Source organism: Colias eurytheme, chromosome 2, assembly GCF_061535395.1.
Source record: "Colias eurytheme isolate Ceu_HAF_F1 chromosome 2, ilColEury1 Martin Lab GWU primary, whole genome shotgun sequence".
Classification (NCBI taxonomy): domain Eukaryota; kingdom Metazoa; phylum Arthropoda; class Insecta; order Lepidoptera; family Pieridae; genus Colias; species Colias eurytheme.
The window spans coordinates 6,175,506-6,196,548 of record NC_142981.1 but is presented as its reverse complement, the minus strand read 5'-3'; the positions used below and the strand labels follow the sequence as shown (position 1 = coordinate 6,196,548).

General features: G+C 33.6%; 2 protein-coding genes across 2 annotated transcripts in view; both read left to right on the top strand.

The window, feature by feature from the left end:
* The window catches only part of CadN (neural cadherin), a 233,454-nt gene that overhangs the window by 10,457 nt on the left and 201,954 nt on the right, over nucleotides 1–21,043 (top strand). The gene's annotated exons all lie outside the window — the stretch shown is intronic.
* LOC149910382 (uncharacterized) lies at nucleotides 1,295–10,642 on the top strand. Its single transcript, XM_090108771.1, has 4 exons — nucleotides 1,295–1,478; nucleotides 9,482–9,704; nucleotides 9,831–9,892; nucleotides 9,967–10,642. The coding sequence occupies exons 1-4, from the start codon at nucleotides 1,295–1,297 to the stop codon at nucleotides 10,005–10,007; spliced, it is 510 nt and encodes a 169-aa protein (XP_089964897.1). The 3' UTR covers nucleotides 10,008–10,642.

Here is a 21,043-nt window from a genome sequence, read left to right as displayed (position 1 = left end):
AAGCACTTCCCGGCAGAAACTCAACTTCAATCTCAGACTCGGAGAAAATTGCACTTCATTTGCGTGCAAGATGCTGCTTCCGAAGCAAATTCGACGTTCTCACGGTTCAATCTTGTATCTTCACTACGCAATCCACAAAGCATTTTAAACACCGTACTGATTGATAGATTGGCATTCAAATATAATAGCGCCGACATTTTCTAATAGTAGAGAGTGCTTTATGCATTGAGGCTTATGTTTTACAAAGGTATATTCATGTTGTATTTTAGCCTGTCATCGTCGCTTTCAAATCTGAATTAAGTGTAGTCATTTACGATCCTGGACGTCATTGAGGAACAACAGGACGTATAATAAAATACGAGACCATGCATAGAGTCGTGTTTAATCGCCGATGCTAGAGATGCAATTCGGATAGCTCGGCCTGTGTCGGAGAGAGAAAGAATGCACGTGCTGGGTTCTGACTGACGAGGCAGCTTTTGATATCATAATTAAGCCGTGATGGCCGGCGAGGGGATAGTGTTTATCTTACGGCTATAAATGGAGATAATGATATATTCCGTTAATGACCGTCCTTTATTATATTATAGTTATGTCCAACTTCTTAAATCGTATATTATTAACAGGTAAATTATCTTTTCTAAAACCTTATACGATAATGTATTGATTGTTTTATTATGCATTTCTTAATAATTCTGGTTTACAGAATAAGATGCACCTACTACTAGCTAGTTACGATATGATAAAAATTACATTATATTAGAAGTTTATTTTTATACTAGCTTTCCACCCGCGGCATCGCCCGCGCAGTCAAAGAAAAACCCGCATAGTTCCCGTTCCCGTGGGATTTCCGGGATAAAGCCTATCCTATGTCCTTTCTAGGGTATCAAAATATCTCTATACAAAATTTCATGCAAATTGATTCAGTAGTTAAGGCGTGATTGAGACAGACAGACAGAGTTACTTTCGCATTTATAATATTAGTATGGATTGTAACACTTACTATAAAAATCGGGGAAGCTGTGATAATTCACTCATCGCTGTTAAATGATACATTTTCAAAAAATAACTGCACTGTTTCAAGCGGATGCACGTGTGCGATGAATCCAGCTCCCTTATTTTGCCGGCTTTTTGTTCCCGACATTATGCGTATAGCTCTAACTTTGAGCCACGCCCGCACATCTCCATAACAAAACGAGTAAGAAATAATCTTTTGTTTTACGTAATCTTGATATGACAAATAATACCCAATCGCGTAAAAAATATTAAAATGAAATCTCGATCTTTATTCTTAGAAATGGTACTGTGGGATCTGTTCCTCTTTTATTGGCTCGCCTTTACAGCTTTGTCGAAATGTTTACGCACCATATTGAATGTGAAATTCCAAACAATGAGAGCGGTAGGGCCGGCCGGCGCATATGCGCGCCACACGTGCGCCATGCTCATAGATTACTTCGGATTGAATAAACAGACAAGTCATGGTTGGTTCATTCGCTTCCGATTTTTCTATGATGATGTTTGATTTGTAATTATTAAATAAATTTTATCGAAGTAACTATTAAAAAAAAAATATTTTATTTGGTAAATTATAATCAATTAATAATAAGTAATGTAAATATCTGAACACAATTAATTTTTAAAATAATAATTTTAAACGGGGAATAAATACAACATATAAATGTGTAATGTGTTGCATACGTTCTAAATGATATACCTAGTATGTGCTTTAAATAGTGTTATTTATCAGTCAATCGGCGCACATATGATATTGAAAATGATAAATTGTTTGGCTGTTTGCCCTATCCAATCCTTGGTACCTATTATGTACATAGATATTATATTTGTTGTCAGTTTACAAAAAATGTAATTCTTATGTAATTTCAATGTGTGATGTGACACTAGCTTTATTTATTTAATTTATCAATCCAATTATCACCATGGAATCAAAGTCATTCTGTTTCTATAAGTAGGTATTCTGCCAAATATGTGTTTAAGCGTATACATTATGCATCTACTGTATGAACACCAACGGTATTTGATTGTTGGTTCAATACAACTTGTGAGTCTGGTAGTTCAAATTAGAATAGAAAATACCAATAGAGCTTTACATGACAAAAGCTTAGATACTTTAGAATAAATTAACTGTAAAATCGAACGGAGAAAGACAACAATGTTAGTTATGTTATTTTTGAAGTTTAAATGTAAGTACCTATACTTTATGTTAATGTACATTTGATTATAGAGAAATAATACCTACATTAAAAGCGATGTCCTAATAAACGATTGCAGAATAGGATTTCAAAGACAAATCCGCAAATGCAGTGACACGTTAAAAAGGCTTTCCGGCTGCAGCAATCGGGTCAATAATCGATTGTTATTATTCAGCTCGTATCCGATGCACGAATTGTTTTACTGTTTAATAATTGGTTAAATGTCCTGTGTTTAATTTGGGTTTCGATGTATTTGAAGTCATTCCTTTAAACGTGAAGCAGACGCTAACAGCAGCGTGCGATGTTATACGAGGTCGGAGGCTATCGATCGAGACGCTCGTCGGCACGCGAGCTGAATATCGCGTTATATTCTGAAATGAGGTACTTATCCTCAAAGAATATATCGCTTAAAGGCTTTATTTAAAAATAATAGCTGGATCTATGGTACTTTTCAGGGCGTCACTTAATCTAAAAATGCTGGAGCAATTTTAAAGTAACTCTAGATGAAGCCAAAATAAAACTTTATTTGAATTGCACGGGCTTCAAGAGGTATTTGAACTTTAGTTTGATAGGTTTGAATTAACCTTTTAATCGGTTTACGTAGAGTTAATTTAAAAGTTTACATTTCTGTTCTATCTGTATGTAGTTTTAGAGTGGGTTAATGTTGATATAATAATTATTGTTATGATGGAATAGGTAGATACTTTTTATCTATTGATATTTATTAATTTATTACTGTACTATCATTACATTATGGGCTGGAGAAATTATATGTGGTTGTAGTATGAGCTATTGTTGTAAATTTTAAATGTATGTATTAATCAAAAAGTTGAAGAATATAATATAAAAGAAAGTCGTGTTAGTTACTCCACTTATAACTCAAGAACAGCTTAACCGATTTAGCTGAAAATGGGCAGGGAGGTAGTTTAGAGCCAGGAGAAGGACATAGGATACTAAATATGTACCTACCACGGGCGAAGCCGGAGCGGACCACTAGTTTTTTTATATATTTCAGCATTTTAATCGGATATTTTTCATGTGAATGACATATTGTAGTATGTAATGGGTAATGTAATTTCTTATTTATGACGTTGTATCAATATGGTTGTAGTTTAAATTTTGCAGTATAATTTTCTGGTCGGCAGTTTTAATGAGAGCGATCGGCTACCGGAAGGAAGCCACCGGGCTTGGAAACAGTGACACATAAATTTAATAATACTGTATTACTGCATACTTTATACTATTGGATGGGTACATGCACTATACTGGTGTTTTTTTTAAATGTTGAAATGGAAATTAATTCATTAATCCATACTAATATTATAAATGCGAAAGTAACTCTGTCTGTCTGTCTGTTACTTAATCACGCCTTAACTACTGAACCAATTTGCATGAAATTTGGTATAGAGATATTTTGATACCCGAGAAAGGACATAGGCTACTTTTTACCCCAGGACATAGGATAGGTTTTATCTCGGAAATCCCACGGGAACGGGAACTATGCAGGTTTTTCTTTGAATGCGCGGGCGAAGCCGCGGGTGGAAAGCTAGTAGTTCTATACAACCAGCTTAAAGAATGGTCTAAGAGCTTTTTGTATGTACAAATTTGCTTAATTTTATTGTAACAGGAAATATATAAAAGTAATTTAAATGGAAAAATGTAATATTTTTAATTTAGTCAACCAGTTAAGTCTTAGATCATTAAGTAATGGATGGAGCACGCTGGCAAATGTTCTAACTAAACTTTCTGCCGGTTTTGGTGCGGGGAGGGTAACTCACACTTTGAAACACTATCACACATTCACAAAAATAATTTGTGTCTTTACAAACTCAAACTATTACAAAATGGACAGACTAGCATGTTTTTGCACACATACATCGATTACACAGAAAAATCTCTATACATATACGTAATAATACAATCGCTCTAAAGGGATGTAACCATATCGATATTACAAAAATAATAATTTTGTTGAAATTAGAAATAACATTAATATTATATTCATAAAAAATACTATACAGGTCATTTGTAACGTTTTCATCATTATTATATGCATACGAAAAAACAATAAAACGCCATTTTATTTGTATTTGAATATGTATTTATTCAACACATCACATATTATATTCAATAAAATAAATATCGGTACAGAAATTTTTATTATTTCTGTACCGAGGTGTCCATTCTGATTTTCTCCCACAGCATTCAATCCACCTTAGCCTTAAAGCAGGATTTTTTGTAAATCTGAAATATACGCAATATTCGTACATACATATAAATAAAGTAGCTGCTCCGCGCGGTTTCACCCCCGTGGCTCCACTCCTGTTGGTCGTAGCGTGATGATATATACCTTCCTCGATAAATGGGCTATCTAACACCGAAAGAATTTTTCAAATCGGACCAGTAGTTCCCGAGAATAGCGCGTTCAAACAAACAAACAAACAAACAAACTCTTCAGCTTTATAATATTAGTATAGATTACATAATAGAATAATTACAAGATTAACATTACAAAAAAAGGGTTCCGTACCATTAAAATGTTCTGCCAGTTAAAAGTAACCGAGCGTAAATTTTAATAAATATATACAAGACTTACAAAATAAACATTATACTCCTTTTTATGCAGTTGTGTAAAATTTTAATATAATAAAGATTAATTCTCATCTCATTTCAAATTATACTTAGAAAAATATTTTTTTATCGACGTTCAAGTTAAAAGCAGTCCGTCACTAAGAAAGTCGTAAAAATTAACGACCTTTTAAGCGACGAGTTTTTAAATTCAACTCTATCACTAAGTTCATAAAGATTAAATTTGAATTTCTCTTCAAGATAGTCTCGCTACATCACTTTATAGTCTCGTGGGGAGTGCGGTTCAATATCGCGTTCTAAATTCAACTTTATCGCTTAGTTCATAAAGATTAAATTTGTATATTTTCTCTTCAAGATAGTCTCGCTACATCAGTTTAGGCGCGGGACATATACAAGCGGCGCGGCGCGCATCGGGCGCACCGCGGGCGCACTGCCGGCGCGCCGCGGGCGCGCTGCCGGCGCGCCTCGGGCGCGCCGCCGGCGCGCTGCCGGCGCGCCTCGGGCGCGCTGCCGGCGCGCCTCGGGCGCGCTGCCGGCGCGCCTCGGGCGCGCTGCCGGCGCGCATCGGGCGCGCTGTTGGCGTCCGAAAATCATATTTATATAGAGTGGTTAAATGCATTTTCTTCATGCATAATTTAGTAAAATTATGTTTTTTGTGCTAAAAGAGATTAACATTAATTTGAAAGTAACGATTTTGTTTTGATAATTCCTTGTAAGTAAATAGCGAGGATAACCCCACGATTGCAAATATATCTTTGTTGAAAATGTTGGAATTTACTGGAAAATTTTATAGTACTTTTAAAGTAATTTTAAAGTAGTACTGGTGTAATGATGGAAGAAAAGAAGGTTAAAATAACACAAAATTTATATTGTACTAGCGGTCCACCCCGGCTTCGCCCGTGGTACATATTTCGCAATAAAAGGTAGCCTATGTTCTTTCTCAGGGTCTAAAGATTATCTGTGCCAAATTTCATCAAAATCGGTCCAGTACCTAGTTTATGCGTGAAAACCATACATACATACATACATACATACATACATACATACATACATACATACAAACCTTTCCTCTTTATAATATTAGTATAGATAAAATATGGTTTTCAAACACAGGTTTACATTTAAACCATATAAATCTTATCATTAAAATCTCAGTTCTAAAGTATTTACAGTACTGATCATTCCACAATATTATTACAATTACAAATAAATAAAAAACACAATCAAAATCAGGATTATCTTTATTTCTGACATTGTAAATACATGGGAACTTTCATTATGCTCTTCTTCATTTTCACTTTCCCTACTGCCATCACCTGTGTAAATCATTTCATCGATTAATTCAATTCACCTTTAAAAACAAAACGAAGAAGGGTATGTAATAGCAGCTCTATATAATTCCACACAGAGAGAACACATTTTTGACTGACAGGCTACCGTCTCCTACCACCCGATTTGTTTTTGATTGTGTATGACCGTGAATTGACCTCTATTTGGATGCGATTGGGGAAGCGCGCCTGCGGTACGCCTGCGGTACGCCCGCGGCGCAACGGTGGCGTGCCGCCTCGACGCCTGTCCAAAATTCTTTCATACAAAATGTATAAGAAGGATGTGGTGCAAAACAGATTGAAGAGGCGCGCTTATGGCACGCCCGCGCCCGCACCGCTTGTGTTTGACCCGCGCCTTATAGTCTCGTGGGGAGTGCGGTTCAATATCGCGTTCTAAATTCAACTTTATCGCTTAGTTCATAAAGATTAAATTTGTATATTTTCTTTCCATGATAGTCTCGTGAGGCCGCATCAATGATCGAGTACACACATGACTCGATTATTTGTCTTGATCATATCGCTAAACGATACATCGACGATTATTAGAAATTGCATTTAATTAGAAATGTACGTTAAAAAAATAAAAAAATATACACAAATGAAAGGTTATTCCATCTTTTTTAATATTCGACATGTTTGAATTGCTTCTGCAAGACTTGACAGTGCAAAACGGCATTTTTAGCGGAGCACTCGCAGACGTCCTTTCGATGTTTTACGAATACGCAGAGTGTTCGTAATCGATTACGCAAGTAGTTTTTATGAAAGCATAAGATTTTTCGATTCGAATAATCTTATACCTCGGCAAAAGGGGAAACGCCTGCGTGTGTTATCCATTACTTAATGATCTAAGAGTTAAGTTAATAAGTTTATTAAGCATGTTTAATGTTTTCAATGTGCATTAATTGAGGAGGCCAAATAATATAACGTTCTATGACGTAATCATTCTGAACACTGAAATTCGTATCAAAATTATGTTTTGTAGGAAAATACGCATTTCCCATGTTATTTAAGCGCTGATTCGCGTGATTACGGTGTTGGATTTAGTTTCGTGCACCCATGGACCGATTAATTAAGTTTCGAATCAAAATATTTTCTTACACGCCTCTCGTTTTTTGCTGTCATGCTGTGAACATTAATACAAATTGCCCTATAATTCACTCCTAAAAAAATAAACGTACATTTTAAAAAGTATTTCGGATTGGCCGTTGACGAAACTATGGAAATTTTTGTTTTATATTTCAGGTTTTAAAGAGGGAAAGTAATTTCGGGCCCAAAAACTTTTTTGTTATTTTTCCTTAAAAATAGTTTCTTAGTAATATACCTAAGTATTGATTACGTTATAAATCATTATAAATATTCACTTTACATAACTTGCACGGACATTAAAATGACTACTTTTTTTCTAATTCAATTTCATATCACAAATAGCAAAGTGTCTCTTATAAGCTCTATTTAAGTTTACCGTTGCTGCAATGGTGTGGTTTACGGGAAAAACGGCTTTGACTATATCGAAATAAAGCATTTAATATAATAACAGCGGAAATTAGATATTTTCCTTTTCCACAATCTATTTTTAATTAATTTATGTTCAGTTAATCCTTGTGGCTTATTTATCGCGAAAGTGAAAAGAGTTTATAGTTATTTACCAATTATCATTATAACTATTTTAACAATAAATAAAATTGTTTAAATTGTTTAAACTATTTTAACAACACGTAATACTTGGTTATAATAAGTATTAGAAACACATAATTCAAATGGTAGAGCTACTAATTATTGTCGCATTTACCAAGTTTTTTAAATGTTTTGACCGAAATCAATAAGTACTTCAAATACTATCACGCAGCTTGTTTAAAATTATAATTATTATAATTTTCTCTAATACAAAAAAAAATCATAGTGTAACCTTCAATTTTTTATCATGTTCTATTTTATCTGACAATAACTAGAATTAGGATCAGTACTTACAGCATACTTAATTATTTTTATTTAATACTGCAATACAGTAGACGACGACTTGCCATGTCTTTCTTGAAACGAAAGCGAAATGAGGGCGTCGCTAACTATAACTACATGTCACTTGAACAAATAGTACAACACACCTATGATTTCATCTGTCATACTTCTAAATATAACAGTAGTGTAAAACGTTTAGTATACCGCGTTATAGGGTATTATGTCGTGGATAACATCAAATCGTTCCCACAATAGCTGAGATCGTGACCGCGCCGGCGATCGGGAGTGATGATAGCCCTCCATCTGCCACTCTAGGATCGTCTTCGTGAGTGGATTAATTGTAAATAAGATTATCTGTTTACTTATCTATTGTTTGGATGTGGCAATGCATGAAGTTGTAGGATGATATGATGTGAAGGTACATCACGGTATATTCTCTGTATGTTCACCTATTTTAGTAATTGAAGAATACTGGAGAGTGTGGGCAAATCAAAATTAATAAAATCAGTATTTTTAAGTATATTGCAAAAACAATTATCAAAAATATCTATATAATAATAAGAATATCTATATAATAATAAGAACCAACATAGGTATATGAATGAAATAAAACTTGTAATTCAGGGGAAATGTATCTTAAATTTTTCTCGTATAAGTATCGTTCAATTAAAGAAAATTACGCTAATCGACCTAAACACCTCGGAGTACTTACTCATCTTTTTAAAGGTCGCCAGTCGTTAAAAAGAACAAAAGAGTCCTTTGAATATTATTCTACTTTTCCTCGTTAAAATTACTGTATAATTTTGCAATGAAAGCATCGTATTTCTTAGAGCATTGTGGAAGATTTACTGAGGAAACCGAGCAAGGGAAATGCAAAGAAATGAATCAAGCAAATTCCTTTGGGGTGCAAAGTTCCTACACGCGAACGTATTGACATTATCTCGTGCCATTTATTTAATGTAGGTTGACCGTTAAGCACGTCTTCAGGTAGTTACATAAGATGCTATCGAAGCCCCGAGGTGTGAAGCTGCGAGATACAAAAGCGGTTAAGGTGATGAATTAATTTTTCTAACATTTACGGCCCTTTTTAAACCTTCGTAATTTTTATATTATTAAAGTTGTCGTGATGAAAATTCTTGACAAGAAAGTTCAATAGTAACACAATACGTCTACCGTTTTAGAAACATGATTCCATGATATTTTCTCGATAGAAAAAAAATACAAAGTTCTCATTGTTATTTTTTTTTAATCTCTGGCATCTTCAAAATAACAAACGTAAAGTTACGACTTTTTGGATATTAACTATAAAATATACAACCTATACGTCTACCGTGTTAGAATTTTGAAATATGCGATGGTTTTGAAATAAACAAGAAATACTTGAAATTAGCGCCTGACCAGCCAATATAGCGAGAGCCGCCCTGTACCTTCCTACCCCGATCGCTGCACGAGTCATTCCCGCTACGGCCGTCACACGGGGAACTTGTGTCGCTTGCGCAATCGTAAAAAAGGGTGACAACACGATAAGACAAAATGAGACAAATGGGGACAATAAAGAAAATAAGAAGAAGAAACATAAAGGTTGGAGGAAAAAGAATGCTTACAATTGGAACAAATTAATGAAGTAAGTTGGTTTTATTTTAAATTTGATGATAATTGTATTATAGACGATGTTTGATATGTACCCCTGTTTTAAGTACATAACGAATGTGTAAGATTTTTTCATTTATAGCATAAATAATCTTTTCAGAAATCCGGAATCCAGAAGGAAAATAAACCCACTGATTGTTCACAATGTGAACCCACTCCTTCGTAAGTACCTTTATTCAGTCAAAAATGTATGTTATCAACGCTCTACTGGTTTTATCGCATGATTCCATTTTTAGCAAAAAGCAACAAAGTGCAAAGAAATAAAAAATCATGGTGAACTTAGTGGAAGTATGGTGGACGTAATATGGAATTATGGAACAGGAGCTCGTTGGAGTAGTATTATATTTTAAAAAAATACGAAAAAATTTCAAGAATTTCTTAGTAGGTGGTAGATAAGTATGTTGTATAAAGAATTTGATGTTGATATTTATTTCATTTATACTTACTACACCTGTGCGGGAAATTGCTTAGTACTAAAACCGGTTTATATTCATATTTACATAGTAATGTGAGTTTTCATTTCGAAAAATTTTGTGTAAGTATATTAAATTGAGTTCCTGGGTGATCTGGAAACACAATTGGGCCCGGAGGATGGCGCTGCAGTCACTCCTCCTAATCACATGAACCGATTTGGATGAATATTTGTGTACACATTTCATTGTTGTGGGATGATTGGTTGATTCGTTTTCACATTAGCTAATATTATGTTTTTTTGTTGTTAGAAAGTAAACTTAATTTAATGTTTATAATACATTATTATTGGTATAAATAAGCCAGTGTTCGTCTCACATTGCTGTACCTGCCTACCTATCCTACCAGGGCCTAACTTTGTTCTGGCTATTTTATTTTGATTATTTGTAATGAATAATTACAATTATAATAGAGTGCAAAAAATAAATACATGCGTCAATATATTTTGTGTTTTTTTTAAACAATTTTTTTATTTAAAAAAATATCATTCCGACCGCGGCTTTGCCCGCGTGGAATTAGGTTATATCGTGAATCCTGTTTTATCCCACAGAAGTGTTCAGTTCGGATAAAAAGTATCCTATGTGTAAATCCAGGCAATTAGCTATATTTTATCAAAATTGGTAATGTAGTCTTGACGTGATTAAGTAACAACTAACAAAAAAATATACAAATTAACATCCAAAGTTTCGCATCAGTTTTACTGTATTAGCGATATCTTCCACTCTTGACTTTGACTGAGAAGAATTAGGGTTTATAACTTCTTTCAGAAATAGTACCTTTCATTTCTGGGCATGATGTAATATCTACGTCAGCATCAAATTCTATCTAAATCAATTCAGTAGTCCGCGTAATTAGGTACCATTTCATTTTTTCAGAGTAACAATATTTTTTTGTTATTTTAAAGATTATTTATAACCTGTATTATTTTGTAATAAAGTAAACATTATGAAATAATAATAATTAATAATTATTAATAATGTCTAAGTAGTTGTTAAAAAGAAGATAATTTTGTGTTTATAAGCAAGAAAATAAAACCAATAAATCAACAATTAAATATATGTATAACAATATTATAACTGTATGACGACTCCATACATGTTTGAACCCGAGTCGGCCAGCGGCAGCGCGGCGAGTATGCAAGAATGACTTCGCGCACACCCGCGTTCGCGATAGCGAGCTATTAGACTCCGCCCGCCAAGCAGTGGATTTTTTTTTGTGTATCGTCTTAACACAGTTCGTCGAATTTGAACTGGATGATAACAAAGTTAAGTGCTCGAGAACAGCTCTTCTATTAGTCCGCACTGAAGATATATTAGAATGTTTACGCAAAGAACAATTGTTTCTGCATCGGAATGTTGAACAGTGTAATTAAGTATTCTAGAGTTAACATATTAAGCTTCGTAGAGCAATAATAATTTGTTGAAATATAACAGTAACAGTAAACTTTTTCGACTTTAATTTTTAAATAGGGAATTACGGGAATTAAATTCTGAGGGCTTATAAAAATGAAGTGCTTAATTAATTAAAAATAAATTTTAATTTTATTCTATTATAGTCAGTAATAAACCCTACCGTCTCGGTATTGGCATTTTGTATTTTCTTTTTTTTAATTAAACGCTAGTAAATTTAATTAACAAATTCCAGTCGTAGCGACCGCTGAAAGTAAAAATAATGTTTACTTAAAACATTTTACGGATCAAATGTTCTGTACAAAACGGTAAGCACCTACGTTCAATCGCCGCGCATTTCCCATTTGTATGTAAATTAGTTCATTAGAGATTTACTGAATGTATGTATTATGTTTATACCATCTACAATCTCTCGTTTTATAAAATGTCTTTGTTCTTGTTCTCTATTGCGTCGAATAAGTACCTACTTAGAAGACCGAGTAAGGACCTAGAAGAGACAATGCCAACAGTCCCAATAAAGCATTTTTTGGTTATGATGAAAACTTTAACAGCTTCCATTATGTAACTTCATGTCCCGTTCATAATATGTAAGATTATAATATTAATTTGATGGTTTAAGATTTCACAATCATTGTCTATACTCTATAATATAGTCTATACCTAAATGATATGATTTGTAGTAGTTTATCTTTGTACAATAAGTTGTAGTACGAAATTCAACGACTTGTTTGTTTTACTGATCGAAAATAATTATTCATATGGTGAGCTATTAAATGTGAAGTGTAAGATGAGAGTTGATGAAGACTTATCAAATAACATCTTAATTCTTAGTAACACGTCTGTTAGCGTGTGATTATAAGCCTTTGATGAATATGATTCAACATTACTGATTAAAGAATAAACAATATGGTTTGCTCAAGTGTATGGGGATTACGTTGAGTAAATGTAAGTTATAATGAAATGGATTCCCCAGCCTCACTCCTTGCCTTTGTGTTTCAAGGATTACCGTTTTCGAAGATAATTGAATACTCACGATTTCATAACAGCGATGCACGGAGGGAATTCTACTTTGTTATAATATAGCTTTACCTACCTTACCTATGATATAAAAGCTAGATAGAAGTTTTTGCGAAATGAAGTACTCCTTATATGTACTTTATTCGTCAATTACAGTTGATATTAGATGAATATAACGTAAGAACGTAATAATAAGTATATAAAGAAAATATCACCACATGCTCAACTATTTTAGTTTTGCAATATAATTTTGTTTGTAAACAATTTAGAGCCTGTGTGCTGAGCACACGTTTCAGAAGTGAAATTTAAACGGTAAGATTGAAAGATACAAAAATCATCGCCGTACTCTATGACGTGACGGTATTGCCATGACGTGACCTTGAAATTTTGCTCTCAACGCGCCTAAAGAAGTCACTTCAAAAGTTTATGTAAATGTGACCAAGAATCACGAAGTTATTTTTGCTTTATTATTTATCATTATCTTCTTCCGAATAATTTCCTTCTTTAATCGTATTCATGATGTGCTCGTTGTATTCAAGGTTGTTTCAGAGCCCGTAGGATACTTTTTGAATTATTCAAATCGGACATTTCATTCAGCCATGAATTTAAAATGTTTGAGTAAACACGGTAAAAGCCGTAGACATTCTAAGGTTTACGTAGCGCGCAGTGGGGAGCACGCAATCGATTAGATCGGCAATTTTTATTTTTCAATTTTTTTATCCCTGATTAAAGCAGGTGAATCCGGGATGAGTGAGTAGTAAAATTACAAAGTTAGCAGATACATAAATATACCGAATTAATCTATTAATCCATCAGTCCTCGGAATCACAGACACAATAGAAAATCTATTGTGTCGCGCCCCGATCGGGCCTTACGGTGGTCAATAGGTTAATTAATTGTTACAATTACTAGGTACTAATATGTATTATAAATGCGAAAGTAACTCTGTCTGTCTGTCTGTTAACGCTTTCCCGCTTAAACCTCTCAACTGATTTTGATGAAATTTGGCACAGAAAATCTTTAGACCCTGAGAAAGAACATAGGCTACCTTTTATTAAAACACCACGCGGGCAAGGCCGCGGGCGGAAGCTAGTTTTAAATAATGATTGTTGTACATTTCTGAAGAGCGTTTGCAAATTGCAATAAGTATGTAAAAATCGAAGTTATCGTGGTGAACTCAACAGACAATAGACATGTTCTTCTTTAAAATACCGCGAACGCGACAATTCAATTAATTTTTATATTTTATTTAATTGAATCATAATATAAATTAGATCATTTCAAGATAAAATGACATTGAATAAACTATACAAGAAATAATTCAGGAACTAATATCCTATTATTGTCCGATTTCCCTAGCGATTTGATTGTTATGGTATCGATTCTAAAAACAAACACACCATTTGCGTTCATGCTGCTAACGGCAAGCGCATACGGAAAAAATCCAATAGGATACATAAACACAATGTCGGAGATTCGTGTCAACGGCCGCTGCTTTGTTACCCCGCCCCGCGCGCCCCCGCGCCGCGCAGCCCTCGTCTCGGCGGGGAGGAACAAATCATAGGGTGGCTAGCCTTCGAAACAATATTTTCTCGTATGACGATAAGATATTAAGCCCTTTAAGACACATACGAACGTTAATATCCTTTATCGCGCTCTACACCTATTAAGACCACATTTAATGACTTTATTCTGTTGATGGATAGCTCTTGGGTCTTTATTTTTTTACTATGCCATAAAGAGTATTTGACTGTTAATAATTAATTTGATGTTCAGCTGTCAGATATTATAAATTTCGGTCATCATCATTTAAAGATATGTTTAATTAAAGTAGATAATTACCTAACCCCACGTAGGGTATATTATCTGTGAAGATTTTGTCACAGCAAATTGTTCTTATAATTATTGTTGTTACTTCAAAATACTTTTCTTAAATTAAACCTAACTTTGCATGATACTTACTAATTATTTACTTTATTTCACCATATAAATATAATATTAACTGTAATCTGTCATTTGTAATCAATTTACTCATTTATATTATCTTCAACTTTTGTAAAAACATTTGATTGAACCTTTTGATTGAGACATAAAAGTGTCGTGACTAGACTACATCACGAGCGACCCTTGATGTGCCTTGATGTAGATTTCCGACGTCTCTCTTCATTTATTAACCAAACCTCACCATTCATTTCACACCCCGATCCTCTGATAGTCTTCCAATTTCAATTAGTCTATGGATAAGTACCTTCTGTTCCATTGAAACGTAGGGATCCCATTAAATATTATCTTTTTACGGCGAAAGTACTTCAAAACCCTTGAATTGAGGATGCTTCCCGACCTTTAATGTTTACCGACAAGTTCTAACCTTATGTGATCTTACAAAACATGTTTTTTATAATTATGTTTATAGTACTTGAAATTATATAAGTACTTATTACATTTTTAATTAAATGAAAAATATAAAACAAATTTAGGAATGTTTTAGCGACTGAACGCCATCGCCTATTACATAAAATGCACGAAGCTAAATAAAGTTACGCTCATGCTAATCTCCTTATTTTATTTCAGAAATATTTTTATTTGTATCACGAAATAAGAACCATTTGCAAATTTTCAGAAATCCAACGCAAAGCTCGCGCGGTCAAATTCATTATAATTATTTATTGAATCTGTTTTGACTTCCAACTCATTAACAATAGGGCACTATAACCACTATAACTGTCCCGATCGATATAAAAGCGCGTCAGAAAGGCACGCTAAGTTAATCTTGTCATAAAATATCATTTCACAATAGAAATTGCACAAAGGGAATGCGTCGCGTTCTAAAAATGAATTATAGTACTTGTTCCGCAATGCAGTGGTTGCATGGGGTACTGGGGTAGCACGAGCGAGGTGGCCAGCATGTCGGTGCGACCCTATAGCGTGGCTTATAGGTATGGCGTATGGGGCGCAAAATTATAAAGAACCCATTATGTGTTATTTGCTTTGTAATAAAAATCAATTTTTAATCCAGATATAATTTGTTATAAATTGCAGGCGAATTCTACAAAACGTTATTATGGTCAGCAAAATGAAAATAGAGGATTATTCTTGTCGTTTGTTTGAATTTTTTTTGGCCAATTGTTAGAAAGAAAGAAAGAAAGAAAGAAAAAAAGCTTTATTGCCAACAAAAAACTTAGACTATTTTAACTTAAAAGTAAACACAATATATTAGGCAATCGGAACAGACTCAGCCATGCTGTGGGCTAACACCCGAACAGCGCTGATTTTCAGTCTGCCCGCGTATTTTCCGAGATCCTACATTTACATAAATACTAATTATACAATTAAAAAAAAATTACATCCACAACTGTTCCTACCAATAACAGTAAAAATTTATAAATACGTCTACATATTGTACATATAATATATGCATATAAATATTATAAAATAAACAATATAGATATAGATATACTTACATAGATATTAAAAATAATTCAGATAGATAGATATGTGGGCAATGGGCATGTATGTGTATTTATTTATGAATGAAAAAAAAAATATATATATATGTGTATGTATATGGATGGGAATATTTGTAATCAATAATTTGTTTGTTAGGTCATAGGTACAAGTTGTTTGAATTTTTGGTATGTTTTGATGAAAATTATTTTTTGAAGAACCAAATGGGTAGATAAATAAAGTTTAGGTCAATCTAAAAAGTCCTTATTGGGATGATTTGTAAATTCTTAGTCTGCATATTGCACCAGCGAGCATTTCAATTATTTAAATTCCAATCTTTGAACAATACAAATAATTAAGAAAAAGTGTTATCAACATTGGAAAACCGGGTCATCTTGAGTGCTCAAGATTGAGAACCGTTTTTTTAATTGTTTAACAGGAAATTTCCATTCAATAGAGCTGGCTCCTTTTGGCAGAGTAAACTGCTGAAGTTTGAAGTACTCTATGTCTTCAGTACTGGTTCATTAAATTTGAAGATTTAAAAACTAAACTATGTTCACGAGATCGCTGGAGTGGCCATTAGCGAAGTGTCTAGCGAGTCGCAAGATTTATCAGAGGAGATTTGTTCGAATCTATGCACTATATTGGGGGAGACAGGCGGGCGGATGTCGCTGATTTAGCTGACGGCGTGTTGCTTTTGGATAAATTGTTCTCGACAGTAAAATCGATAATAACGATGTTATCATTGGAAGACGCGAACCCCGCATGTTTGTGTGTGTTTGTTTCCGATGCGATATTGAAAAACTGTGGTAGGATTTTTCTTCTTTCGTTTGACCGCAATTCGATAAGATATTATTGAATCTATTGAAATTAGTTAAGTATACTGTATAGGTATGTAAAGATATTTTTTTTACATTTATCATAAAATATCTGTGTTAAAGAAAATGTATTTAATGCGATTTCTGTTTACCTTACCCGCATTAGAAATTTAATTACGAATTATAGATCAGGCTGAGTCCGTAATCCTTTTTACGCTAGAGACTACAATTAAGGCCACAATACGTACCTATATGTACAATAGTAACCAGGTTTTTATTCAGAGCTTCAGTGAGGGTTTCTATTATTCTTTTCAGTTATCGTTAAAGCTAGCTCAAAACACCTATCACGCTCGAGTACGACTCGCGCCTGCGAGTTTTGAATGGTTATTAAATATTTTACCTCTACTGAATTCGCGTAACATTATTCTGTGTCGAATATAAAGTAGTTTGAAAGTTAGAAGAATAATTGGACGGTAAAAATTCAGTTAGATAGACATGAATGGATTAGATTGCATCGCAGCTCGTGTTATGAAACAAAATAAATAAATCTGGTTAATGAATACCAACAAAAAAAAAATCATATTTAAATTATTTCACAAATGATAAAGGACAAGGTATAGGTCCTACATACTATATGGCAGGATAGCTATTAGTCGAAAACAAAAAAGGCAAAACTCATACTATTTACCTTACCTACTTACCTACTTTACAACTTCACACGATAGCTTTAAAATGTGTTTTGTTTACTGGCTAGTTGATGTTTAATTATTTATAAAATCAAACAATATATATTATGCATAAAGCTATTTATAACACATCGTGTGAATCCTGTTCAATTTTCGATTCCAGCGTATTTCCAGATTCCAATATGGGATTTGTCAATTGCTACACAATGGTTTTAGAACTGAGGTATAAAACGATGTATTGTATTTGAAATGGAATAAGTTTGAATATTTTACCGTGGTTTTGCTAACATATACTACTCACTCAGTGTAAAATGAAAATGTTAGAATCGTTATCACATGAACTTGATTAATGTTAGATTTAGAATCCAGTTAGTTCTCTAATGCAATAATAATCTTCCATTTAGAAAGCAAGGCTTGTATTAGTGGATCTCTATAAACTATAAATGGAACTTTTCATACCTGGCCTTTTAGTAAACTGGGTTATTGGGACAGTCTTTTAAATGAGAAAAGGAGACAGGTAATTGGTATCTCGTATAGCCAACACTTTCTACAAAAGATATTAGATTTTTATATTCCTACACAGTGAAATAGTGGCTAGAAGTTTGTATATTACGGTTAATATAGGGATTGTTTATTTTACGTTCCTTGAAACGAGGTTTATTACAGATCGTAGCCACGGCTGTGGCTAACTTAATTCTTTTCTTGGTAAATTGCGCTTTTTAAATAAGCTTATCGGTAATATTCATTTTGTAGGTCCAATGAACTGCTGCTTGATTAAAAATATATTTTTCCGTGTAATGAAATGAGGTGTGTGATTTAAAGAGTACAAATTATTTAAATAGTTTACTATTTAAAATTTAAGGTACAGTTACTCTCTATCATAATTTTCGTTTTCGAAAGTGAATTATTAATTCGTCTAAAGAATAAATTTTAATTTTGTTTTATAATTTTTTGAATTTTACTGTCGTATTTACTTTTAAAGATATGACTACGGAATAAAGCTAATTAAATATATAATCTTACTTTGCTTAAATCAATGTGAAGAAAACGGTTAAGATTTTCTCACTTTCATTGTGCATTATACGTCAAATTTCTTACAGGCTACAATAGGTACTCGCCAGGTGAATTATGTAAAACGGTTCCCTCTGCATATTTCGCAGCAATATTGAGTAATTAGGCACTCATAATGTTCTGCACGACAGGGAGAATATTCAAAAAGGGTTCTTTGACTGATATCCCTTGTCGCTGCACTTATTGTACACCAAAACACCCCTTTGAGACGTCTGAGAGGACTCCTAACTTGATATCTTAATGTAGAGAAGGCGGTATTGCAACTGAACAATAGATGTACATTATACGCAGTCAGTAATGAGATCATTAACGTCGTCCATTTGACGTCCTCTTGTTGCAATATCACACTTTTCTGATTTGAGATGACTTTTAAATTCGATGTAAGATCGTTTAAGTATTCACTAATCGCCTTATACGTACTTTATTTGGATTTAATTTTACATGTACTTAGTAGGAGAATTTTCACTAAAAATTACAATAAAACAGGCCGTAAATTGTTGAGAATTGCAAGTTAAGTACACTAAAAACAGAAGAAAAATTATTCCACTTTAGATTGTCATGTATATTTTTATCTTAAAAGGTATATTTTTCATTTATTCACAATGAATGTAAAACTTCATAAATTTTTATACAGCATATAAAAGCTTTTATCGTCTCATCGTTCTAGTACGCTATAATGTAGCCGAGCTAAACGATTTGTTTTAGTCTCAGTCGGTCCAGGTTAGATCAACACCCCTATATTTCGAGTATTTGCCTCGACGCGTCGCCCGGGGTGCATATGACAGTACAGACTTCACAGCTAGGGCACAGGTATATAGGGTCGGTGCTCCTTGATTACTTTCTTTTGAGCTTTAAAACATTTGGTAGTAAATGGAAAGGGAACATTTGAATACGTCTAGATCGTGAGTGCAATCATGTAGATTGTAGAATGGAAATACCAAATCGATCATTCAATGCTTATAGAAGATGTATTACGATTGAAATGGCAAGTCGAGTTTAATCATTAAATTGCTATGTAGACTTACAGAGTATATGTAAAGAAAGGAAAAGTTTAAAGAAATGCTTTGTTCACAATAAATGCTTTGAGTGTTTCAAGCAATATTGAATAGTATATATACCATCACAGACAATTATGGTTTATTGTAGCCAGCAGAGGAAGTTGAAACGATGTAAGAAACTTTTCTCACAAGTAAGCTTACGAGCGTGCTCAGAGGGCAGCTGATGAGTTTAGGAAGTTGTTCCGAGCGAGCCACGTCGGAGTATTTCTAAAATGTTCACGTATGAACTTACTCTAGATAAAGGTATCTGTTATTCCATTAAAACGTGGTTGTTAACGATGCGAATATACCAAATATTATAATGGATAAGAACACATTTTATGAGCCATGACCTATGGCATTGCTATCAATCACTACATAGTATAAAACAAAGTCGCTTTCTCTGTCCCTATGTCCCTTTGTACGCTTAAATCTTTGAAACTACGCAACGGATTTTGATGCGGTTTTTTTTAATAGATAGAGTGATTCAAGAGGAAGGTTTATATGTATAATAACATCCATTAAATAGTGGAGAAGTACTGTTATTTTTGAGGTTTCTAATGTGATGTCGTAAATAATTACATTTTTTCCGCTTACATTGCAAACGCAGGCTGAACCCTACGAGTTTTATCAAAATAATGTACTAAGTATTGTACACATTGAAAAGGTCTACAGAAAGTCCGCGATGGTATATGTCTATCTCTTATGCATAACCCACAATAACTTTTTTTTGTCATTTACTTTTTACGACAAATAATGGTTAATTTTCGAAGCGATTTTAACCAATACAGCATTAATCCTTAACGAATTAAATACCTTGAATACATTGTTCATTTAATATAGATCTATATGGCCCTTTACACCGTATGATTTAAGTGAATATTTTCGAAGATATTACAGATTTAAAATTGCGGGACGTAGCGTTTGCGGCGGTACCGGCCGGCCGCCATTGCACCCGTGCGAAGCCGGGGCGGGTCGCTAGTATATTAATAACTAATAATGCTTTTAGTACCAAAATTTTTTAAACACTCCATGGTGTTATTCACTCGCATTCTTATTTTAATAAAAAATCTATCTTTAAAAATATGACTGCATTTAAGGTTGAAAATGTCTTGAGTTTTTATCCGGGAAGTTATACATTGAGGAAGACGTACAGCTATAAATTATTACTACAGGAAAATGTATATAGGTTCTTTATGCATTTTCCGTCTACGTGAAGTTCTCGTTTAAGTTTACTACGCTTATTATTTATTTAGGGACGCTTTACGCTAAACTCCGCTACCGAAGGAAGCTCGCGGTCGCTCTGAGACGATTTTATTGATTTCAGCGCAGTCGGCACGCTAACTTTTGCATTCAATCC

What these genes read in the sequence shown, in the direction of transcription:
- LOC149910382 (XM_090108771.1), top strand. Translation starts at nt 1,295, where the DNA reads ATGGTACTGTGGGATCTGTTCCTCTTTTATTGGCTCGCCTTTACAGCT. An exon ending in AATTGGAACAAATTAATGAA is followed by an intron (nt 9,705 to 9,830) that starts GTAAGTTGGTTT and finishes TAATCTTTTCAG; the next exon opens with AAATCCGGAATCCAGAAGGA. An exon ending in CAATGTGAACCCACTCCTTC is followed by an intron (nt 9,893 to 9,966) that starts GTAAGTACCTTT and finishes TTCCATTTTTAG; the next exon opens with CAAAAAGCAACAAAGTGCAA.